The 25263-nt window shown below is 51.0% G+C and overlaps 1 protein-coding gene across 3 annotated transcripts; it reads right to left on the reverse strand.

The window, feature by feature from the left end:
* Window positions 1-93: 93 nt before the first annotated feature.
* Window positions 94-24243, reverse strand: ANKLE2 (ankyrin repeat and LEM domain containing 2). 3 transcript variants are annotated; one of them, XM_067701310.1, is made up of 13 exons: window positions 24013-24243; window positions 16616-17086; window positions 13842-14048; window positions 12616-12809; window positions 12350-12538; window positions 9441-9563; window positions 7749-7815; window positions 6376-6548; window positions 4906-5012; window positions 3871-4061; window positions 2928-3570; window positions 2248-2379; window positions 94-1941 (listed from the first exon to the last, which is right to left on the reverse strand). In XM_067701310.1, the coding sequence occupies exons 1-13, from the start codon at window positions 24194-24196 to the stop codon at window positions 1776-1778; spliced, it is 2847 nt and encodes a 948-aa protein (XP_067557411.1). In that variant the 5' UTR covers window positions 24197-24243; the 3' UTR covers window positions 94-1775. The 3 variants fall into 3 exon arrangements, with proteins under 3 accessions (XP_067557411.1, XP_067557412.1, XP_067557414.1); XM_067701311.1 differs by lacking the exon at window positions 24013-24243 and adding an exon at window positions 23643-23790; XM_067701313.1 differs by lacking the exon at window positions 16616-17086 and having other exon boundaries at window positions 24013-24242.
* Window positions 24244-25263: the final 1020 nt, after the last annotated feature.

The raw sequence follows: 25263 nt of genomic DNA on the forward strand, positions 1-25263 counted from the left end.
AACCAAAACACTGCTTAAAAGTTTGCTAAAAAGGACACTTTGCCTGGGCACAGGCGAGAGAGGTCTTCCTGAAAGCTCAGAATGATGATCACATGGTTTTAAAAATAATTTATTTCATTAAGTAGTTTTAAAAAGACAAAATCACCACAGGACACATGACTATGCATTCAGTGGAACCGGGGCCAACTTATACAAACAAATGGAGAAACAATCAAAGAAGGCCTAAACTTCAGAAAACAGGAGCAGAAGTCTGCAAAATACGGGCAAATCACTTTAGCTTCCATCTGAATATTTACAAAAATATATAGGACGGCACGGTGAAATTTTAGACAAAACAGATCATCACTATGACTACATCTGTGTTCTGATTTCTTTGAGAATAGAGATGTCTTTTAAATGCCATTTGGTTTTTAGAACAGAATGTATTTTTCTGTCTTAGGCTTAAGTCGTCTGCTACACAAGTGAAAACACCCTGTGTAACGACCTTTTGAATTTTAAAATCCAAATCTTGGTTCCAATATTCCTGACCTGCCTCTCGTTATCGTGTGAAAGAAATAAGTTTCTGGGTTTTTTTTTTACATAAATTTAAATTCAGAATATTTACAACTAAAAAATCTCACGTCTACTTGCTATCACTGTATATTCTCAAAAAGTAAGTTCGGGAAAACCAGAAGTGATTTACAAAAGGCACTGAGCTCCGCAGAAGCGTTAGAAGTTTTCACTTTGGATAAAACGCTGGCAGTGTCCCCAGAACACCGCTGTGAGCAGTCGTTGGTGACACCCAGAGAAACAGCCCTCAGCTCAGCTGCAGCGTCCTGGCACAGAAAGCTCTGTGCGCAGACCCTCCAGCAGGTACAGCCAAGGGGGAGGGACGACAAACTGCACTAAAGGAACGGAGCTGGGATCAGGTACGTCCTCCAAAGTAAACCTTTCTTTTCTGTACCAAAACGCAATGCTCTTTCATAAAGCAAATCCAACTGAAATGTGTTCTAAAATATGGGGTACATTTCGAAACTAGGCGACGCCGTTCAGATTGTTTTATTACCACTGCACTGGCAGCTAAATAAGGTGCACTGTGAAAGGTCAAGTGCTGGTGAAAAGGAAATCACCTTCCAGTGACTGCTGGTGAGGGAGCTGTGTGTGACTCTCTGCATGGCTCCCAACGGCTAGACTTTTTCCAAGAGAAAAGCTAGTTTCATCCTCTGGTCACTCACTTAAATGACTCAACTTGTAACTGTCGCTGCAAGTCTCCAACACGCTGAAGGCTCGTTCACTCCTGGATGCCCACCTCGCCACTGTCTAACCAGCGGGGCTGAGCAGCAAAGCAGAGAGGCTTTTCTGTCACGAGCCAGGAAGTCAAACACCCTCCCCAGGAAAGGAAGAGGCACGAAAGTCACCTGTGTTTTAGGAACAAAGCTGAAGTGAATGCAGCTACTCTCGGGGGACGGGGGCCTGCGGGGCGCCCCGGCTTCTCTGGTGCCCTCCTGTGCCCCTGGGGCAGCTAACGAGCCTGTCGCCACCACACTGACGGTTTCCAGGAAATCTGCGTCTGAGTTCGCTTTCACCCACTTCTCTCCAAGTATCAGAAAGCGACATTTTATACAGGACACCTGCATCTTCTAAAATTCTTTTACCCTCTAAATGAGGACTGATATTCTTTCTCTGGGTGAAACTTTAGCAATAAACACATTACCTTTCCTTGTTCCTTTTTTCCTTTTGTTTTTTTTTTTTAAACCCAAAGAAAAAGCTGACCGCCCCAGCAGCGCGCACGGGCCCTACAAGGTGGCGAGCTGGGCCAGGCGCGCCATCCGGTGGAGGTGGCCCCTGCGAGCGGGGCTGTAGCGCCCGGGGCTGCAGCGCCCGGGGCTGCCGCCGCTAGGAGGGCCACCGATGTCCAGCAGCTGAGACTTCACCTTCCCTTTCAGCGAGGGGCTGGGCCAGCTGAGGAAACGGAGAACGGGCGGTCAGCAGGGACGGCGGGGCGGGGTGGGGAGAGCGGAGGCCACAGACCGGAGCCGCGCCCCCGACCCGGGGACCACTGGGGCTCCGGGAAGAGACGCCTCCCACGTGACTGCAAGCTCACACTACTGCGTCCCACACGAGGGGCGCGGGACCGGAGCGGAACCCTGGCTGCCCCACCCCGCCCCCCTCAGCTCTCAGCAGCACCCCTTCTGCTCCGCCACCCCCGGCCAAGGGCGGGGAGCTCCCCCGTGAACCTGGCGACACCGTCCGCCGGGCTGCAGGTACCTCTGTCTGTCCGCGGGCGAGTAGCGCAGCACGGCACTCCTCCACCTGTGCAGGGCCGGGTACTGGTGAGGGTCCACGTCTGCACACTCCAGGGCCGCCAGAACATCGCGATCCAGTTTTGACGGCTCTTCTCTAGAAGGTGCGAGAGAAGCAGAACAGCCGTGACCACACACGCACCTGGTGCCACCGCCCCCTTCAGAACCAGCAGAGCAAAAGAGGCGTGTGTGAGGCCCCAGCACCGCCACCGCAGGCTCCGGCGCTCCGGCCGACATCCAGGCAGCGGGGGGACGCACTGCCCGCGGGAAGAGACTCCGGCCCCAGCCCTGCTGGGAAGATGCGCTCTGCGTACCCCCCCTCCAGGATGATGGAGCAGAAGGTGGGACGGGCCATCAGCCGGGCAACTGAGACCGACCCCAAGACGACCTTTCTTCCAAAAACAAACTAAACCCACAGGACAGCTCAGTGATTGTGGGAAGCAAAGAGGCTGCAAGGACGAGTGAGCAAGGAGACCGCCATCTCCCACCGGCCTGGAGGACACCCGAGGAGCCACATAGACTCGCGAGGGAGACGGAACCACAAGTGCCCGTCAGGCAGGCCAGGGTGGAGGGAACTGTCTGGGAATCACACAGTGGCGCCCGTGCCCACTGCCCCTCGACGTGTGTGTGCTTCCCGACTCATACCCAAAAAGGAAGAGGCTCTGGACGGACTCTTTCGAGGCAGGGACCCCCGAGGGCTCAGAACTGCCACCGTGACGGGCCTCTTGCGTGGGACTGTCGGCGTCCAGGCACATGTCAGCCATTCCAGCTGACATTCCGTGCTCTGTCCTTCCTTGGTCATTCCCGAGTTTGTCAGCAGCAAGAGGTCCTAACATGTCACTTTCTGCTGGGTTCACTCTTGATGTCAGGATCTTCTTATCTCTAGTTTTCACAGTTGGACGGGGTGTCTTATTAGAAAAGCTACTTTGTAGATTCTGCAAATTCAGTTTATCAAACTCCACAGTCAAGCCGGAGACAGGTGACAGGAAGGCGTCCTCCCCACTTGGGGCCTTTGGCCTCTTCCCACCCAGGGTCTTGCTGTCACTCGGGGGGCTGCAAAACCCATTTCTGCTGCTGCGGGGACTGGTCGGGGCTGAGGCTTCTATGAGGTCTGTCTTCTGCTCCAAGGGAAGGATGTCACACCCCGAGTCTCCAAAAGCAGCCACCGTGGGCTGGGTGTTGTTTCGGGCTGTGTTTTGCCGGTTTTTGATCTCTTCCAAGCTCATGTCATCATCTTCATCTAGAAACGCCCTCACGGAGATGGAATTGCTGCACTTCCTGTGACGGCCTGTGAGGGAGAGACGGTATGGATGGGGGCTGTGGGGTGTCACCCCGCACAGCGCAAACCCTGCGACGAGTCACTCCCGCATTCCAAGCCTCCTCCCTCCTCAGATTCCACGACAGAAAACCACTTGCAACATGCCTTGGGAAAGGCAAGCAGGAGCCCGCAGACAGAATGCCAGGCTCCAGGCCCAGCTGTTCCCCCTCACAGGCAGGAAAAGGAGAAGGGAGCCGGCTGGTTGCCACGGATGCGGCCACAGGACGGGCTGCCAGTCCCGCCGGCCGCAGACGCACGGCACGCTCTTACCGAGGGCTGAGGCGCCCCCCTGCAGGCAGGCGGCATTTCCCCCCGTGTCTTGTTGGGTCTTTTTGCCCACTTCCTGCTGGGTGAGATATTCTTCTAGTTTTTGCAGGCCCGCCTGGGAAGACAGATCAACAAAACAGCCCAGAAAGTCCCAGTATTCGACCCAGGGATACCCCAGCTCATGAGCCAGCTGCCTGTAAGAATAAAGCAAATTAACCAGTTGTGAGACCAGAAGAAAAACTCACAGAACTAACTAAACAGAAAAGGGCCATTTGACACTGGAAGTGCCAAAACGGCACCTGCAACCTTGGCTGCAATTCCATGTTATCCTAAATTTGGGGCTGAATTAGTGCACTCCACTTCCTGAAGCAGCACTCCATCACTGGGTAGGACCCTGTTACAGAGCAAGCCAGGGTCACGGGGAGAAAGGAGACGCCAGCCGAAGTGTAGTGCTCACACCGACACTCACGAGCCATCAAAAAAAGGGCAAACGGTAAAACTCCACTAACAGGACATTTCGGTTCTCATGAAACCGTACAAAGTCGGAGATGATTCGGGTTTGGGCCAGACATGAACAGTTAGAGGTCCTTTTCACTTTCAAGTCGTAAACCTAAGGCTGGGCACATATTTTGAGAAAAAGTTCTAAAATGATTCAATTGAGCTTTATTTGCTCACACTGTAAATTAGCTTCTGAACTGTGGAAAACACTTTTCAGGGGCTTCTTTCACTAGCAGCTTCTGGCCACGCCCCCCTCTTGTGTTTGATCTTCTCCATGGCTGTGCGGCACCTTCTCCCACACACTGTCATGCCCCTCGGCCACCCCACCCCCGGGAGGGACTGTTTTAACGGAGACTTTTGCTGCACAAGCTGCAGGGGGCACGTTCGCAAGGAATTAGACCTTAGTGAAAAGGCCTTAAAAGTCTCCAGTCAACGCCTTCTGGGAACTGCTGTTTTGAAAGCCCCAGTCAGCACACGAGGGCACAGCACGCGAGGTGACACCAGCACTTGGCCCTCTGTCACTTCGTGCCCTTGAAGTACCTTCCCACTCTCTCGATGCCTCTCTCCGGATCAGACTTCCTGACGCTGTGGAAGAAGCCCGCTTTCTCTCGAGGCGGGGTTTTCCAGAGTCGGCGAAAATCTTCTGCCTAGAACAGAAGTGTGTTAAGCTGCGCTAGGCATCCACGTCACCAGGCAGCCCTCCCCCACCAACCCAGCGCGCGCAACATGCCCACTGCCCTGGAGCTAAGGGGCCGTGGCTGCGTCCCGGTGAGGCCAGGAGGGACCCTGGCAAGGCCTGGGCTGGGCTGAGGATCAGAGCTGACCCAGGAGGCCCCGAGGGAGACACTGCAGAGCTGTCACCCCAAGGGCCTTGAGTCACCTTGCCATCACATGACAGGAAAATAAATATTTGTGCTTTCGGTATTTCATGCAGCTGAATCTAATCCTAACGTTTTTATAGTTTCAGGGAACTAACTATCGATAGTTACAACTTTCTTTTCTTTTCTTTTTTTTTTTTGCGGGCCTCTCACTGTTGCAGCCTCTCCCGTCGTGGAACACAGGCTCCGGACGCGCAGGCTCAGCAGCCATGGCTCACGGGCCCAGCCACTCCGCGGCATGTGGGATCTTCCTGGACCGGGGCATGAACCCACATCCCCTGCATCGGCAGCTGGACTCTCAACCACTGCGCCACCAGGGAAGCCACAACTTTCTTTTAAGAGGAAAGATTATATACAGGTCAGTGTATGAAGTACCTCAGTCTGGAAGGTGAACACCGGAGTCTGCAAATGGAAGTTTCCTAGTGACAGTACAAATCCAAGGACCCTGGAATGGACAGCCTAGCCACCTGGGCAATATGGTGTGCGAAGGGCCATGGGCACCTGGGGGAGGGGAGTCAGGTGACGCTGGTGTGAGGAGCGTTAGCCCAGGTAAACCTCGCTTCTCGGAAGCACGGCTCATCACATACCTGCCCTGACTAATGAAAACAGGGGCAGGCTTCCCTGGTGGCACAGTGGTTAGGAATCCGCCTGCCAATGCAGGGGACCTGGGTTTGAGCCCTGGTGTGGGAAGATCCCACGTGCTGCGGAGCAACTAAGCCCGTGCATCACAACTACTGAACCTGCGCTCTAGAGCCCACGAGCCACAACTACTGAGCCCACGTGCCGCAACTACTGAAGCCTGAGCGCCTAGAGCCTGTGCTCCACAACAAGAGAAGCCACCGCTACCTGCAACTAGAGAAAGCCCATGTGCAGCAACAAAGACCCAACACAGCCAAAAATAAAATAAAAATAATAAAATAAATTTTAAAATAAGTAAATAAATGTTAAAAAATAAAGAAAGAAAGAAAGAACAGGGTCAAGACACTCGTTTCTCCAGGGAAGTTCTGAAGCCTCACTGACAACTCTCTGGGGTCCTGGTCTCCAGGACCAAACACAAAGCAAAAGGCTGGAACAACCCAGCATGCTGGTGGGATGGCCAGGAGCTATTCCAGAAGCTTCCACAGATGCTCACCTTGGACGGACTCAGGGGCCCTGCAAAGGCTCGCAGGGTCAGAACGGGGTCTCTGGGGCCACCTCCACCGTGGCTGATGTGAGAGACCTCGCCCGGGTGGTCTGAAGACCACAGCTCCCCGATCACAGGAGAAGACGTGTCCTCTGCCCTCAGGAGGGGCACGTAGTAGTGACCTGGGAGAGGAAACACACCAGGGCTGGACCATCTGCGTGGACAGCCCCACACCCAGTGGATGTCAGGCACCTGGGAACCAGCCTGGGCAACAGCGCGGTTGCTACCCCACGGGCTCTGCACGTGAGCCAGCGATGCTAACGGTGAATGAAAAGGCCGCCACAGCCCCGGAGCCAAAGGACCCGGGCAAGAGGCCAGTCCACGCCAGACTCCTGCACATAACGAGCCCTGCGTTCTTCCTCTGCAGGGAAGTAAAAAGAAGGAGGGGGGGGCGGCAAACACCTGCTCACCCCCAGGTTCTTACGAGGCAGGACCTGTGAACCAGAGCAGCAGAAGCCAAGCAGAGGAACATTACAAAGAAGACACGTTTGACCCCCTCCCTCCCCAGCTCCCTCTTCTGTTTCGTACGTTACAGTTTTGTATCATTGAACACCCGTCTCCAAACAGACCTAGAATCACAACCTGGAAAGAAGAAAGGCAGCGAGGCCACAGGGATGGGGCGGGGGGCAGGAAAGGCCCAGAGACATTGGGCGAGCGACAGTGGTGGCCGCTGGGCGCCACCGCAGGCCTGGCCGACCCCTGCACTAAACGGAGACCAACGGGGAGTCGGGTAGGAATGGCAGCCGAGAGAGAAGTAAGGACGGGCAGACGGGGGAGGCCGAAGAGCCTCAAGCATCCGAGGCCAGGCCCTCCAGCGCGCGGGGCCAACTCCTCAAACTGCCCGGAAACAAGGCAGAGGAAGGGCTGGGAAATGCCTCCTGCCCCTGGCTGCCTTCGCGCCCCTGCGGCCTGCGAGCTGGGAGCTTGGGTCCAGAGGCGCCAGGCCCCGAAAGCCGAGTGCGAAGCGCTGCCCCGCAGGCCACGGTCTGAAAGGCCCTCGGCCTGGAGTGTGGCGATCCGGGGCGGCGAGGCCGCAGGGCGGGGGACCGGCTGGCCAAGGGGCTCCAGGCAGGCCCCTCCCACCTCCCCGCCACCCTGCAGGCTGTGCCCGAGGAAGAGGGCCGCGGAGGTCGAGGGGCAAGGCCGTGAGCAACAGACAAATGACAGGCAAGTCGGTCTCCCAGGAGCGGGAGGTGCAGCACAGGGTAACTCGGAGGCTCCCAGCAGCCCCTGCTTCACTCCTGCACACAAGGCCTGGCCTAGATGCCGCCCAGGACTTGCCCCACCGTGGGCCACACCTCGGGCGCCCACTCCCCACTTACCCTTTAAATAGTCTCTAATCCGCTCCTTCAGTTCCACAGATTTATTTTTGCTTCTTTCACAAATAACCTGTTTTAAAAAAACAGAGTACGTAAACGCTCTGAATCTGATTGATCGCATCTTATCATTAAAATGATTTCATAAGGGCAACTTGTAAAGCCGGTGACACGAGGGCAGTGTCCTAACGCTGAGCATCTCATGAAGCCCACAATAAAAACGCGTGTGGAACAGCGGAGCCCTCCTTCTCGTTCTGTAACGGCTTCGAGGGGCCAGGACAAAGAAGAACCAGCTCTGAGATTACAGGCGAATTTTGTCTTCTTTCTTCATGCTGCTCTCCATTTCCTACTTTTCTGCAAGGAAAGGAAATCTTAAGGTACACCATCAAGTCAGAGCAGAGATGCAGACACGCCCGCACCTTCGGTCTGGGCGCCTCCCTGGCTAGGAGCCTGTCTGCTATGGTTTGGCTGGGTTGATATACAACTCCCATCTAACACGAACACAAGTTTTATTCTTGCAACTACAGGAATCGATGTTCTCAGCCATTAGAGAACTGTGAACATTTTAGCTACAAACAATAAAAAAAAACAAAAGAACCAATAACCTTAAAATAAGAAGGAAGGAACCACAAAATTACCACCTCCTGCCAGCCTGTGACAGAAACAAACTACAACCGCACAGTGGACCCTTCAAGTAGTGCAAGCATTTTCTTCTAACTTCTGTGACTGATTGTGAGATGCCCAGCGCTCTAAAAACGTGTTACCAGATAGCACTTTATATGGAGAAAATACACATACCCATGCACACAGAAGTTGAGTCAGATTTATGCAAAATAATGGTAATTTCTGAGTTGCGGAACTGTCCGGTAAATTTTATCCTTTTTACCTGTATTCTAAACTTTCTACAGAAGTGGGCACGACTTATATAATCCCAGCAACTACAGAGGAAGTGGCACGGCCAGAATCGGATCTTACAGATTCTACTTCCAAAGGGCTGGCAGGTCCAGGCCAGCCCACAACTCCAATGCCTGGTGCAAATGAACCATCCCCCAGCCCTTTTCAGGCCCACTCTCCTCCCCACCTCACTGCACAGAGGCACCCCTGCCCTCTCTAAGGCACATGTGCCCAACTGCTGACAGATCACGACAAGGCCTGCTTCCTAAGGCTTGTATGGGCCAGGTGAGAATACCGGGGAGGGGCTCAGGACAGCGCCTGGTGCACACTGAGCTCAACACATGTCAGCTACTTGCAGCAGCAGCATCCTCACCAGCACGCTACCCCACCATCATCACCATCTCCACCATCCATCAGTCAGTCACCACCATCCTCACCAGCACCATCCTCACCAGCAGCAGCAGCAGCGTGAGTGCCACCTCCTCTGCTCTCTCTGACCCTGGTCAGCTGAAGGACTCACAGAGGGAACTTGACAAAAGACAGTGAGCTGCTGAGAACAACCTGACCACCAGTTTCAGGAAAATAAAATCAGCAAACAGGCAGTTCACTCCCTCCTGGCTTTACAGAGGCAGCGTCTTCACAGAGTGCATCTTACTCAACAATTAGGGCTCTAAGGTGTGCCACAAGGCACACACAGTCACACAGAGTTACCTGCGTGGTCACAACAGCTGTGATCGCAGACTGTAGTTTTAGGTATTTTCATTTCTAACACTATGTAGTAATAGCATTTTAATAGGTACTTACATCTTCAGGTGTTTTATCATATTTATTTCTTGGGTTTTTTACAATCAAAGGGTGTGAAGAGAGCACATTGACCACATCTGCGTTTCCAAACTTACAAGCAAAATGCAATGGTGTGTCGTAGCCCTGAGAGAGATGAAAAGGAAGAACACTTACTTCTTATACACACTTTTTTGCTTCCTAAGGTTGCTTTAAGGTAAAAATAGGTATTTAGTAAAACAAACAATCAAACAAAAACACTCAAAAATAAAAGACTATAAAAAGACAGTGCTTTTATAACTGAAAAGCAACTGGCATGCTAGCACACACCCACTTTATGCCAGGGCGTGAGCCCGGCACAACGTCCCAGTTCCTGCGTGTCTAGTGCCTGTGGGAAGCTTACAACAGAGCTAGGGTGTAACACCTGCTCAGCAAACGGCAGCTTTAACAACTCAGGGCCCTGTACAATGTCTTAAAATCAATGTTCAAAAAGCAAAATAGGGCTTCCCTGGTGGCGCAGTGGTTGAGTGTCTGCCTGCCGATGCAGGGGACAGGGGTTTGTGCCCGGTCCGGGAGGATCCCACATGCCGCGGAGCGGCTGGGCCCGTGAGCCATGGCCACTGAGCTTGCACGTCTGGAGCCTGTGCTCCGCAACGGGAGAGGCCACAACAGTGAGAGGCCCGCGTACCGCAAAAACAAAAACAAACAAAAACAAACAAACAAACAAAAGCAAAATAAACAGATGAAGACAACCTCCAGAATGAAGCAAAGACCACGATCCGGTCTGTGCTGAGAACTTTCTCTAGTCGCTAGTGTTGCAGCAAACGAAACTCTCCCCTCCTGACTTCACGAGGTTTTCCAGTGCGGACCTGCCCCTGGTGGCATCCTTCCCCGGGCTGCCCGCAGGCCAGCAGCCCCCGAGCTGTGGAACCACCACCTCCGGCACCTTCACCTGGACAGCCTCAGGCTCAGAGGCAGCTCATCCCAAACAGAACTCGCTCCAGTCCACCTGCGGCCACCGCACGTTCCAGCCCTCAGGCCCCTCCCTCCGGACGCCATGCTGCATTCGCCCAGAGTTTCTCCCCCAGCTCCAGCCCCCACTCCACTAGGCGACCCCGGGCCTTGTGCAAGCAAATACCCTCAGGCCGGCTCCGATCCCTGCTCCACACCTTCTAGGGGCACCTCGCTACCTCAACATCCTGTCGGCACCTCCACTCCCTCTCCCACACAGTCAGCCGCCGGGGCTCCGTGGGCCACCCAGGCCCTGTCAGCACCTCCGGCCGGCCTTCCACAGCTGCAGACGGCACAGGAAGAACGAGCAGAGCTATGCTCCAGTCAGGCGCTTCCTGGTCCATGGTCTACCTGAGTCGCCTCCAGCCCTGCGGCCCAGGCTCCAGCATCGGCACAGCTCCCGGCCAGCCCCACGGGGCCGGGGCCGCTGCACATCGGGGCGGCCGCGTCCACTCGGCGTTCAGGGCATCAGACCGCAACATGCCCCCCACACCCCTTTCCTCCTGGCCACCCCTCTCCCTCACCCACACAACGTCCTTCTCTAACCTGCTCCGAGCCCCGCCAACTTGACCCCAGCCTCTGCCCCATTCCCGCGCAGCCGGCAGGCTGTGGGCCCTCCCACCATGCCTGGTGACCCCGCTTTTCCTCCACACCACACCCTCTGGGGAGCCCCCGGCCTTGCTGCACAGTCCAGGCGCTTGAGGCGATTCCTACTCTTAGCGCCTATGGTCAGGGGACGTGACCTGTAACATCTAGTTTTCAGAATTTATTCAGCGGTCTCTGTGGATCCACAGATGCGTATTTTCAACAAGCGCTGCAGGCGTTAAGAGAAGACTGTATTTCCCGCCGGGCACGTGTCCTGCATGGCATGTAGGAGCTACACTTCCCGACTGAAGTGTCGCACAGCCTTACTGTGTTCACACTTAGTCTCATACACTTGGATTTGGTTCCTTCTGCCCCATTTCACACTTACTATTGCTTTCATGTAGCTACCGTTTTCTCTTTTATGCCCTTCTTTAATTTTGCTAGCATGGCCAAATTTATCTCCATTCCCCCTTTTCTTTCTTGCTAATTGAGAAGTTATTCTTGCTTGCAGTTCTGGGGTTCAATGTATCATATTCACTATGTTACAAAATAATACAATAGGCTTTTTAAAATTCCCTCTCCTGCCCACCACGACTTCTCACACCCCTAGGTTTCTCTCAGAAACAATCCTTGGTTCTCAGCCATCTCTGGGTTTTCCCTCATATAAATATGTAAAAACTCTTCTGTTTCAAGAATCCTTACTTAAGCTTTGTGCACCATCTCCCCACTGGAACTTCCCTGGTTATCCAGGGGTAAAGAATTCGCCTTCCAATGCAGGGCACATGGGTTCGATCCCTGGTCGGGGAGCTAAGATGCCACGTGCCACGGGGCAACTAATCCCGCATGCTGCAGCTACTGAGCCCACACGTCTTAGAGAGAGAAAAACCCAATGCCACAACTAGAGAGAAGCTCAGGCGCCGCAACGAAAGATCCCGCATGCCGCAACTAAGACCTGACACGGCCAAAATAAATAAATAAATGAAATAAAAATTTAAAGAAAGACATATCTAGGACACTAGACTACAAGGCACCAAAACCTTCCTACGTCCTTCTCCCTTTAGCTTTGTGGCACTCGCCCACCCTCCTATCAGCTTGGGACTCTCTGAACAAAGGCCAGGAGGGACGTGTCCTGGGGATGGCTCCACCCCAGCTGGGACCCCGGCGCGCCAGCCAGCGGGGTGCACTTCTCACGTGTGAGCGGGTCTGGGTCCAACCGTATCTTTCTGAGTTCTCTGACCTCAACAAACGCACATCTCCTCTGAGCTGACGCAGTGCAGAGACATGGTAAATAAACACCCAAACACTGTTTCCACCCTGAGCCCGGCTACGAGGCGCACCACTCTGTCAGGGGTGTTGAGGTACAGGTCCACCACGTAGCAGATGCGTTTCTCCAGCATATGCGGCTCGTCGTCCGGGTACATGAGCCGCATAAACTCGGGGTTCTCCAGCGTCTCCAGGGTCAGCTGGCACAGGGCAGCCTGGTTCTCTTTGGCAGCAACATGCATGACATTGTACCGACATCCTTCCTGGAACAAAACCACAGATTTTGGGCTTCACTTTCATCACCGCAGTCTTGATGCTATGATGCTGGAAGCAGGCTTACCTGTACGATGGTCGGGTTGTCCCCCGAACCAATCAGATACCGGGGATTACTCCAGATAAGGTCGGAAAAGGTGTCTTCCTCTCCCTTCTCCACAGCTTTCCGAAGTTTGGCCGTGAGATCTTGTGTACGAGGACTTTTATAACTGTTTGCTCGCTCTTTGCTTGCTGTTTCTGAATCAGACAAGTACAACCCATCTGTTAAGAGACAGAATTTAAGAACATTTAAGTTCACATTTTCTCATCATCCACTATGCGCTTCACTGAGGGCAAGAAAATCTTTCCCACAGAGGCTGACGATCTCCTTGTAGTGAAAAGTAAGCAACAAGCTGATCCACAGCAGACGGACGTGTGTCCCAGCCCGCAGCAGCGAGGGGAGGGCTCTGCGGAGAAGGCGGGGGAGGAGTGCGAGGGCACGCGGCCAGGACGCCACCCACACTCGCGAGGGGCCTTCCAAGAGCCAGGAGCACCCCCAGAAAGGCAGGGAGCCAGGAGGGACTTCTGCTGAATCACGACACCTGCGGAGGTAGGAAGGCTATCTTGAGGAACCTTCACCAAGTGTGAGGGGCCTCTAAGCGCCCCAAATCACTCTGGCCTCCGTGAGGTGGCACACGGACTCTCGATCCAAGGCCAACCGTCTGCAAGGAAAGGCGCATCCTCGGGAGCCCCAGCCAGCCTGGGGAGCAGAGCAGCCGTGAGCCCATGGAGTGGAGGGGACCAGACGAGGCTGGGATGCTGGGGTTCTGTACGATGCTGACAGCAAAGGCCCCTCACAAGACCCTGGTCCTGAGCTAGGAGTGGCGCTGGCCAGCTTTCTGGCTGGACGGTTCAGCCACCGCAGAATCGTCTGCAGCCAAGCAGGTGCCACAGTCCTAGAAGGAAGTGTAGCTTCACGGGGGGAAGTAGAAAGGTCTCAGCACCTAAAAAGGCCCTGAACCCAACAGGCCACAGGGACAAGAGTGTGACAAAGGGGACAGGACAGAAGGCGATGGGGGCCCTTTTGCGGCTTCTCCCACGGTCCCCTCAGCAGCTGCCTGACCCACTTGGCCCCTGCCACTTCCACCCAGACCAGCCTACTGACCCACCCTCCCCCAGCTGCTCCATGGCCTGGGCCTCAGCTCTCTGTTCCCAGCAAACCAGGCTGCTCTCAAAGGTGGAGAGAACTAGTTACCAGGAAAGAGGGAACAAAATACCCAGGAGTAAATCTGACAGTAATGCCAGACAATCTACCTCTTAACCCACCACTGCTGAAGAGCGGCACTGTTTTCACAGGAGAAAGTGGTGAAGAGGTTTTGCTTGGAGAAGGGAAATAATCGCAAGTTCCTCTAGCAAATTTCTCTGCATCTTCTCTGCTTGTAAAAGCCTTAAATCGGGATCCTTTGATCATTTTGACAGCTTGCAAGGCTTCCTTCTTGTCTTCATAAACATGAATCCTTTCTGTGTGGGAAAAGCAGAGACAAGGAACTGCAGCCACCGTCACTTAGTTCACACTTGAAGCCCTGGGTTTGGTAACTAACGACTGTTAGCCAGTGGTCTGGTTTTTCTCTTATTAATATTTCAGAGTTTTAATCTTCAAGAAAAAAGGGTTTACTTAGCGAAAAGAACACAATAACTTTGATCATATGTATGTACATGGATATAAATGATACATATCTTGTACCTGTATATGTAGTTTTTATATCCAAGTATACTATTCCATACCAAAAAGTAAAATTTTTGGACTAACGATCTAAATAAAAATAATTTTAAAAAGTAAGTAAAAAACTATGACTAGGGACTTCCCTGGTGGTCCAGTGGTTAAGAATCTGCCTTCCAATGCAGGGGATGTGGGTTTGATCCCTGGTCAGGGAAGTAAGATCCCACAGGCCGTGGGGCAACTAAGCCCATGCGCCACAACTACTGAGCCTGTGCTCTAGAGCCCGCAAGCCACAACTACTGAGCCCATGAGCCACAACTACTGAGCCCGCGAGCCACAACTACTGAGCCCACGTGCCTAGAGCCCGTGCTCCGCAACAAGAGAAGCTACCACAATGAGAAGCCCGTGCACCGCAACAAAGAGCAGCCCCCTGCTCGCCCCAACTAGAGAAAGCCCGCGCGCAGCAACGAAGACCAAATGCAGCCAAAAATAAATAAATAAATAAATTTATTTACTTATTTAAAAAAAAAAGGTCAATAGGGGCTTCCCTGGTGGCGCAGTGGTTGGGAGTCCACCTGCCAATGCAGGGGGCACGGGTTCCTGCCCCGGTTCGGGAAGATCCCACATGCCGCGGGGCGGCTGGACCCGTGAGCCATGGCCGCTGGGCCTGCGCGTCCAGAGCCTGTGCTCCGCAACGGGAGAGGCCACGGCAGTGAGAGGCCCGCATGCCACAAATAAAGAAAGAAAGAAAGAATGAAGTCTTGCCATTTGCGGCAATATGGATGGACAAGGAGGGTATTATGCTGAGTGAAATAAGTCAGACAGAGAAAGACAAATACCATATGATTTCACTTATGTGGAATCTAAAAAACAAAACAAACAAAACAGAAACTGATTAACAGATACAGAAAACAAGTGGTTGCCAGAGGTGGGTGGGTGGATTAACGGAAAAGTTGAGGGAAATTAAGAAGCACAAACTTCCAGTTACAAAATACATGAGTCACAGGAATGAAATACACAAGGAAAAAAAGAAAAAAAAAGGTAATAGACCTAAATCAAGATAGAGATTTCCCTTATTTGAAAGACAAAAAGGGAAGTTTAATAACATGCAGTATGGTTGATGGAATAGAAACAAGACGCCCGTTTTCTGTTTTTAGATAGATAAGAATGTACATTCCATATTGTATAGCAGAGAGACTGGAAAAGTTACTCTCTCATCCACAGTGAATGGTAACACCGTTTGGACGGCAGTAGCCCTCAAAGTTTTAAAAATGCATACCTTTTGACCGGACACTTATAGTTACCAATTTTATAAAAATAAAAACAATGTACATACATACAGATATATTTTTTTCTTAAATTTAAATATATTAAAAATAAAAATAATGTAAATTTATATATACGAATAAAACAGAGTAAGTAGGGTGAGGAATGAAACACAAAAGTACTTATTAAGTGGTTACTTCTACAGAGTAAGATTCTGGTGGGGAGGAAGAAATTTCACTTTTACTTTACAGACTATAAAATGTATACATCATATATACTTTGTTTTACAAAATGCAACTTCATTCTGATCAACATCAAGTTTTCATTACTTCTTTCCAATCCTATCTATTTTAGTCTTGTTTAAAATTACAACTCTTTAATGTTGAAAATTATTTATACCTTCATTGGCCATTTGCATTCATTAATATAAGAGGTGGTCAGGTTACAGTGAATTTGAAAAAAAAGGAAAAAGGAGAAAGGAGGAGAGGAACTTCCCTCGTGGCGCAGTGGTTAAGAATCTGCCTGCCAATGCAGGGGACGTGGGTTTCAGCCCTGGTCCAGGAAGATGCCACATGCCATGGAGCAACTAAGCCCGCGTGCCACAACTACTGAGCCTGTGCTCTAGAGCCCGCGAGCCACAACTACTGAAGCCCGTGCACCTACAGCCCGTGCTCCACAACAAGAGAAGCCACCGCAATGAGAAGCCCGCGCACTGCAATGAAGAGTAGCCCCCGCTCGCCGCAACTAGAGAAAGCCCGCGTGCAGCAACAAAGACCCAATGCAGCCAAAAATAAATAAATTTATTTTTTAAAAAAGGGAGGGAGATGGTTAATCAAAAAATGGAACCAGCCCATAAATATCTGTAAGTGAAGTATATCTCCACAGAATCCAATTTTCTTAATTTCTAAAACTTTCTATATAGATTTACAAAAAATTCAGGAACATACTATATAAAAATGCTAACAATGGTTAATTTGGAGTGATAAGATTATGGTGTTTAAAGTCTTCTTTCTTCTCCTCTGTAGTCTGTGATTTTCAAAACCCCTCTCCCCCTGCTGTCCACGCACCACCTGTGTAAGAACCACGGCGCCGGTCACATTACCATTTCTCGCCGGGGCGTCCTCGTACGCTGGGCACACCCCATAGTATAGAGGCGGCTCTGCAGAGGCCCGCAGCATGGCTTCGTGGCTGCCGACCCCGGCCAAGGCACTGAAAGGCACTGAGCAGGTCTCAGACGTCACGGCATCTTCCTCCGGAGGATTCAAGCCCACACTATAACCAAAATCTCTGTCTTCAGAAAAGCTGACCCGCTCAGCCGGGCTCCCTACCGCAGACTTCACAACCCTTTGTGTGTCCTGGCCCAGGGCTGGGGCACCTGCAGTGGCGTGGTCTGGAGGGTGCGAAGGCAGTGTACTGTGCTCTAATAAAGCCCGAGCCAACTTTTTCTCAAAAATAAACCTTGTGGTTGATGTAATGGGTCCACATTTCAATCCAGCTTTGATAACTTCTTCTCTAAGGTCATCTGGATTCAGGAGTTTCAATCGAGCCAAGATGGTATCCATTGTCATTTCACCTAGGCCCAAGACAACAAAAATCAATCTGATGGCTGTAAAGTACATCTTCTCTTAAACGAATTCAGCAAAGTTGCAGGATGCAAGATTAATGCACAGAAATCTGTTACTTTTTTATACACTGATAATGAACTACCAGAAAGAGAAAGTAAAAAATAAATCCCGTTTAAAATCACATCAAAAAGAATAAGATGCCTAGGAATAAACTTAACCAAGGAGGTGAAGACCTGAATAGACAGTTCTCCAAAGAAGACATACAGATGGCCAACAGGCACATGCAAAGGTGCTCAACATCACTAATTATTAGAGAAATTCAAGTCAAAACCACAATGAGATATCACCTCACACTGGTCAGAACGGCCATCATTAAAAAGCCTACAAATGATAAATGCTGGAGAGGGTGTGGAGAAAAGGGAACCCTCATGCACTGTTGGTGGGAATGTGAATTGGTGCAGCCACTATGGAGAACAGTATGGCGGTTCCTCAAAAAACTAAAAATAGGGACTTCCCTGGTGGTCCGCCTTCCAATGCAGGGGATGTGGGTTCAATCCCTGGTCAGGGAACTAAGATCCCACATGCCGCCAGGCAACTAAGCCCATGCACTCTTGAGCCCTCACGCCACAACTAGAGAGAAGCCTATGCACCGCAACGAAAGGTCCCGCATGCTGCAATAAAGATCCCAAGTGCTGCAACTAAGACCGATGCAGCCAAATTAAATAAATAAATAGATAGAACTACCATATGATCCAGCAATTCCACTCTTAGAAAGAAAACAAAAACATTAATTTGAAAAACTATGTGCACCCCAATGTTCATAGCAGCATTATTTACAATAGCCAAGATATGGAAGCAACCTAAGTGTCCATCAACAGATCAATGGATAAAGATGTGGCATGTACACACAATGGAATACTACTCAGCTATAAAAAAGAATGAAATCCTGCCATTGGCGGCAACATGGATGGACAAGGAGGGTATTATGCTGAGTGAAGTACGTCAGGCAGAGAAAGACAAATACTGCGTGTAATCACGAATGTGTGGAATCTAAAAAATAAAACGAACTAGTGAATACAACAAAAAAGAAACAGACTCACAGATTTAGGGACCTAGTGGTTACTAGTGGGGAGAAAAGAGAGGGGAGGGGCAAGATAGGGGTATGGGATTAAGAGATGTCTATGTATAAACTAGACAAGGAACGAGGATAGATTGTACAGCACAGGAAATTATAGCCATTATCTTGTAATAACTTTAACTTTTAATGGAGTACAATCTAAAAATACTGAATCACTATGCTGTAACCTGAACCTAATATGATATTGTAAATCAACTATACTTCAATTTTTTAAAAAGTGGCAAAAACGCTCGCTTCAGGGAATTCCCTGGCGGTAGTGGTTAGGACTCCATGCTTCCATTGCAGGGGGTTCAATCCCTAGTCGTGGAACTAAGATCCTGCAAGCCTCGTGGCACAGCCAAAAAAAAAAAAAAACCTGGCTTCAAATTTTCATTTCAATCCACTATTTCCCCATATTCTCTGGAGTCTATGAACTTTCTATGAGAATTTTCATTAGGTTTTTGTTTCCGGATTTATAACAATCTAAACAAGATTAAGATAGGCAGTGTCTGGTTCATTCGGACAAGAATCTTACAGCCCAGTGTCATGACATGATCTGATCACACCAACATTCTAGGGAGGTCAGCATGCTGGGGAAACAGGCACACCCATCAGCTGTCACCTGCAGTGTGATTAGGAACAAATTCCCAGGAAAGCAACTGGATAATATGCGTCAAAACTCCAACTGCAGAAAGTTATCCTACGGACACATTTGCACTTTATTTCATAAGTCATGAGAAATTATGCAAAGATTTAAACAGAAGAGCATACAGATAGCTCCACAGTCATTTTGCTAATACTGAAAACGAACAGCTAATGTTTAGCGTCTGGGGGGCTTCCCACATGCCTGGCTCTGTCCTAAGCACCCTGCCTGCACGAAATTATTTAAAATTCACGATAACTCCACATGGAGATTTTTCACCTCTGCTCACTCCTGCTGTGCAGATGGAGATCCTAAATCAGAGAAGCTAAGTAAACTTGTTCAAGTTATGCAGCCACCAAGCAAGCGGATGTGAACTGCAGCTGGAGCTTTAATCAGCATATTTACAGGAAGAGCAGTTAAATCTATGGGGTAGAGGTTTAAGCATGGTCAGCCAGAATTGGGGAGAAGGTAAGAAATGACAGGGTACAGGCCACTGCTGCAGTTAATGGGGCTGGAGATGAGTGCTCAGACTAGAGAAAAAGGATGTCTCGACCACAGATTAGATGCTGGGGTCGGTGGGTGGGGGGGTGTCTGAGGGATTGCAGTCAGCCTACGATAGATAATACCTAGGTTTCCAGCCTGGACGCTTAGAAAGAGATTCTGCCCAAGGCAGAGAATATGAAAGAACAAATGGGGATTTAGGCGTTGAGCATTAGAAACACCCACTGCACATCAAGTGGGCATTCTGATTTTCAAGTCTGAGATTCAGAAGATAAGCTCAGAGTGAGAAAAACAGCTCCGGGAGTCATGAGCCCATAGGCGGTGGCTATAACCCAGGGATAACAAGGAACACACATGGCCAGTAAGACAAGAATGGGATCTGAGTAACAACAGAGATTGAAAGACAGGTGAGAAAGAAGACAGACTTGAAGAGGCGATCAAGAAAGAACCGGACGTGTTAATACTGTTTATCAGTGAAGCTAGAGTAGAGGCTTTTAGGAGGTGTTTACAGATGAAATTATAGGATATCCCAGGATTGGCTTTAAATTACTCCAGGAGAGCAAAACAGAGGGGGCAGTGACAGATAAAACAAGACTCAAAATACTAATACCTAATACTTGCAGCTGGATGGAAATTTCTGCATATTTCTTTTTTAATAACTTTTTATGATACCACCCTCCCCCCTCCAAGATTTCAAAAATGGCTATTACTTATTTTAAACAGTGAATGTATTGCACAGCCCCCTCTAGAGCTGCCAAAGAACATGAAGGGGGAGGCCAACTGACCACAGGATTCCACTCAGGGAGCACCCCTAAGGGTAGTCTCTGAATATTGGGTATAAGGGCAACAGAAGTGATAAGGAACTGATACGCAAGGTATAGGACAGGCTGAAGCCACATGCAAGGCAAAGTCTGAGGAGTAGGGGCGACTAGGACAGATGCCAGGAATAAACAGAGAGGAATCCACCCAATCCTGGTAATATTCTCTTCTGCATACCCTCCCTGTGTGTTTACTCAAAAGCTACCTTTTTTTCCAGTAAATTTATTTATTTATTTATTTATTTATGGCTGTGTTGGGTCTTCATTGCTGCAAGTGGGCTTTTCTCTAGTTGAAGCGAGCAGGGGCCACTCTTCGTTGTGGTGCGCGGGCTTCTCATTGTGGTGGCTTCTCTTGTTGCGGAGCATGGGCTCTAGGCACGCGGGCTTCAGTAGTTGTGGCTCGCGGGCTCTAGAACACAGGCTCAGTAGTTGTGGCGCACGGGCTTAGTTACTCTGTGGCACCTGGGATATCCTTCCAAACCAGAGCTCGAACCCATGTCCCCTACATTGGCAGGCGGATTCTTAACCACTGCACCACCAGGGAAGTCCTAAAAGCTACCTTTTTAAGACAGGCTAGTCTGAGGGGGTTCTGTCCTTGTAATCAAGCAAGCCCCAAATGGAACAATTACATTACATTATATCACTAACTGGGTGAGCTTGGGCAAGTTATGTAACTCTAAGCCACAGTTTCCTCATCTATAAAAAAGACATAACAGCTCTACTTCTTAGCTTGTAATGAGAATTAGATAAAATAATGGATGTGTTTGACACTGACAAATTATCCATTAATGTCAGTTAGGGCTATGAAGTTATCAAGTAATACAGACTTATCAGCCTTGGAGAATACATAGCATGCTAGAAAGTCAACTTGAATAAAGACAAACATGTACACTCTGTTTCTAATATTCTTTTCTTTTTTTTAATTTTTGGCTGCGTTGGGTCTTCGTTGCTGCGTGCGGGGCTTTCTCTAATTGCGGCTAGTGGGGGCTGCTCTTCCTTGCGGTGCGTGGGCTCTAGACACGCGGACTTCAGTAATTGTGGCACATGGGCTTAGTAGTTGTGGCTTGCAGGCTCAGTAGTTGTGGAGCACGGGCTTATTAGTTGCTCCGCGGCACGTGGGATCTTCCCGGACCAGGGCTCGAACCCGCGTCCCCGGCATTGGCAGGTGGATTCTTAACCGCTGCGCCACCAGGGACACCCTGTTACTAATATTCTTAATACAATAAACAAGTATCTGCTCACGTGTGGAAAAGAAACAAAGGATAAAGCAGAAAATAATGAGACTGCTTAGCTTCAGGGGAGGGTGTGAACCAGACAGTAAGGACAGAGGGCAGGGGGAGCAGCACTTCTGAATACGCCTTTACATGTTCTGACCTTTAGAAGCATGTTTAATTCACATACACAAAAAATACGTGGATAAACAAATAGACAGAGGGAGACCCCCAAGTGGAACGCAAACCAAAACAAATTCGCTCAAGGGTGTTACAAGTTCGTATCATAATGAGTGGGAGAGAAGGAACGTACTAACTGAAAGATAACAGCACGTGACCACGTCCTCTAAGGGTAAAGACAGAGGAAGGACAGACAAACACTATACTCTAGCTGGCAGGTGGGTTTTCACAGTGGTATAGGTGAGCAATTCCGAAGCTATCTTATGTGTGCTCTAGGAACCAGCAAATAATTGGATACACTGTGGCTAATGAGAGCCAGTCTCCTCACTGAGAAGGGAGAAGCCCTCAGCAAACTTCTGTAAAGGGCTGGGGAGTAAATTTTGAGTCTTTGTGAGCCTAAGTCCCCCCAAACACTCAAGAGCCACAGAAGGAAGAATATGGCTGTGTTTCAAAAACAGGTGCGGGCAGGATCTGGCCCGTGGGCCACAGTTTGCTGACCCTGGGCTGGAATTAGAAGTGTCTGCCAGACCTCCATCCACTGACTGATAGATAGACAGAGATGTAAAGGTACAGGTATAGGAAACTGATGTAGGTCTGCAGACTGGATAATACTTCCTGGCTTTCCTACTTGTAGTGATTATGTAAGATACTAACATTGGGGAACCTAAGTGGATTTCATTAACTGCTTATTTTGTAATAATAATAAACACAAGAAGTTGAAAAACAGTACAGAGAGGTCCTGTGGACCCATCACGTGGCTTCCCTCAGTGGCACACCGTAAACACTGCAGTGCGTCATCCAAACCAGGCAGCTGACCCTGGCGCAGCATAGCGAACTAGACCGTGGCCTCACCAGGTTCTGCAGCCACTCTCCTCTTGTGGCTCTCTGTATGTAATTCCATGATCGTTTATCACACGTATAGCTTCACATGGACATGACTGGTTCCTGAACTGTTCCATCACCACAAAGATCTCCCTCCTGCTGACCTTTTACTGTCATATCCAACCTCTGCCACTGTCCCCTACCCTCGGCAAACACTGACTTGTCCTCTGTCGTTATAATACTTCCATTTCAAGAATGTTACATAAATGGAATTGTACACTACAGACTTTCTGAGACCGGCTTTTTTCACTCAGCGTGATGCCCTTGAGCTCCACCCAAGCTGCTGATGGATCAACAGTTCTGCCTCACTGCTGAGCAGCATTCCACAGTTCGGAGGTGCCAGTTTTACCATTCACCCCTCGAGACACAACTGGGCTGTTTCCAGTTTTGGGCAATTACAAATAAAGCTATAAACAATCGCATATGGGTTTTTGTGTGAAAATAAGTTTTCGTCCTTCTAGGATAATGCGCAGGAGTGCAGTACAGGTTCGACTATTTGAGAAACTGGCAGTCTGACCTCAGAATGGCTGCACCTTTAAAATTTCTACCAGCAGTAAATGAGACCCAGTTTCTCAGCATTTCCACCAGCATTACCAAATGTCGTCGGTATTTTTTATCTTAGCCATTCTCATAGGTGTGTGGTGGTATCTCATTGTAAGTTCGATTTGTATTTCACTACTGGCTGGTGATGTCGAACATCTTTTCACATGTGTTTATTTGCTCTGTATTAATGACTTAGAAATGAAAGCTAAAAACTAAAAAAGAATTTAATGAATAAGTCACTCGAAACTCTAATCTCGTAGCCCCAGACCCCACTGGCCTCACACGTCCTTTAGCTTTAGGGTCTGCAAGCCTTTCGACTCTGGCGTCCTGCGCTGGGTTCTCTGGCACGGTGTTGACAGTGTAACTGGACAACTGAGCATGCTGTTTCCTAAAAGTACCACCTGAAACTTTCTTAAGGGGATGAGAGAAGGTAGGACAATCAGCATCTCAACAGGGTGGAAGGCAAGCTGGACCTCGTGTCAACAGGCCTACGTCCCCACCTGGCTTCTGCCTTGGACCTGTGTCATCTCTGCCGAGCAGGACCTTCCTGGAGCCTGTTTCCTCAGCTGTAAAAACTAAGTCACCCATAAGGACGGCTTTAGCCCTCAGAGTTCAAGGTAGGTCATCAACTATGCTTTCTGCTAATAAAATTTCATCTTATCAGGGTACTCGAGGAGCTCTTGCTTATCCTCCAGGAAGAAACCAGACTTGCGGGTAAGAGGGTGAATGAAAACTGAACGAAGGCGCGTTCCGGAAGCGCGCAGGGCGCACACGGTCTTCTCAGTCAAATCAGGGGGTCAAACCAGCAAAACTGCGCACAGACGCGGCACCCAGGCTCCCACCCTCTACCCTCTCCCACCGTCTGTGCGCGGAGGACTCGTGACTTTTACTCCAGGTCTTTTCCCAGAACCCCCGACTCAGGCCGGGGAGGAGAGCCCCGGGAGGCGGGAGGGGAGGGGAGGGGGTCCCGGCCTGGGGAAGAGGGGGCTGAGGATCCAGGCCGGGGAGGGGCGCGGGCCCACCGGCGGACCGGCCTTACCTGGATCAGGGACTGGGCCCGCGGCCGCGCAGGGCGGGTCGGGGGGCCCGCTCCGGCCCAGGCCCCGTGGCCGCCTATCCAGCCGCCGCACCAGCCAGCGCACCGCGATCAGCAGCACCGAGGCGCCCAGCAGCTCCCAGGCCAGCGCCGCCCACTCGGCCGCCGCCAGCCGCGGCCACAGCATCGCCGCCGTTCGTCCTGTCGCCGTTGTCGTCGCCGCAGCCGCCGCCGCCGCCCAGGTCCGCCCGCCCGAGGACCCCGCGTGCCGGGCTGCCTGCGCCACTGCCTGACGGCGCCGCGCACGGGGACGGCCGGCGCGGGGCCGGGTCTGCACGCACGAGACAGGGCGCTCGCCTCCGCGCCCGGCGGCCCGACGGAGGAGCGCGACCGCAGCCCCTGCAGGCGCGGGGCCGGTGAGGACGCTGTCAGGCAGTGGCGCGGGCAGCCGGCACGCGGGGTCCTCGGGCGGGCGGACGGCCCCCCGGGGCGGGTCCAGCGGTCCCAGCGGTCCCAGAGGCCCGGGGCGGGGTGTCCGGGGGAGGGGTCGTCCTGGGCGGGCTTCGGCGCGCGGCCATGCGGTCCGCGAGGATTCCGCGCTGGGGCTTCAGCCCGCAGGCTGGCCGGGCCCAGGTTACGGTCTCGGCGGGACCACAAATGAACCGCTCCGGTTTCCCTGGAAACAACCAGCTTTGTGTTGCGCTGGGTGGAAACTTGGCTGCTTCGGCAGGTAAAAGCGACCAAGATCCTACAGGCGAACGTCGGGGATGTTACTCTCACGGACACACTTTCAAACAGCAGAGGTTCTGACAGCTTGGGATTCTAGAGAACGAGTTTCTCGGCCGAAGCAAGCCGACTTTCCAGCCGCAGCGTGACTCCTGTTAACTTTGCAGCAGACTCGTCTCTGCGTCTGGCTTATCGGGCTCGGATTACTCTCTTAGCCGGAGTAGGTTACTTTCTCACCACCCTAGCCCTGTGGGCACCCACGGCTTCCCAGAAACGGATGCACAGCTGTACCTAAGGTGTCAGGCTCCACGCTGTGTGACCCCATTCACTGGACGTTCACGCAAAGGGACAGGCAGGGGAGTGGTCGCCGCGGGCGGGGGAGGGGCTGACTATAAAGTGGCTTAGGGAATTTTAAAGACTGCTGGAAGCTTTTGTCTTAATTGTGGTAGTGTCACACAACTACATATGCTTGTCAAAACTCTCAGGCATGTACAATAAAAAGGGTTAATTTTACTGTGTAATTTATAC

The sequence above is a fragment of the Pseudorca crassidens genome, chromosome 12 (assembly GCF_039906515.1).
Source record: "Pseudorca crassidens isolate mPseCra1 chromosome 12, mPseCra1.hap1, whole genome shotgun sequence".
Classification (NCBI taxonomy): Eukaryota; Metazoa; Chordata; class Mammalia; order Artiodactyla; family Delphinidae; genus Pseudorca; species Pseudorca crassidens.

What these genes read in the sequence shown, in the direction of transcription:
- ANKLE2 (XM_067701310.1), bottom strand. Translation starts at nt 24,196, where the DNA reads ATGCTGTGGCCGCGGCTGGCGGCGGCCGAGTGGGCGGCGCTGGCCTGG. An exon ending in ACAACCCGACCATCGTACAG is followed by an intron (nt 12,539 to 12,615) that starts GTAAGCCTGCTT and finishes GTTTTGTTCCAG; the next exon opens with GAAGGATGTCGGTACAATGT. An exon ending in ATGATAAAACACCTGAAGAT is followed by an intron (nt 7,816 to 9,440) that starts GTAAGTACCTAT and finishes TTTTTAAAACAG; the next exon opens with GTTATTTGTGAAAGAAGCAA.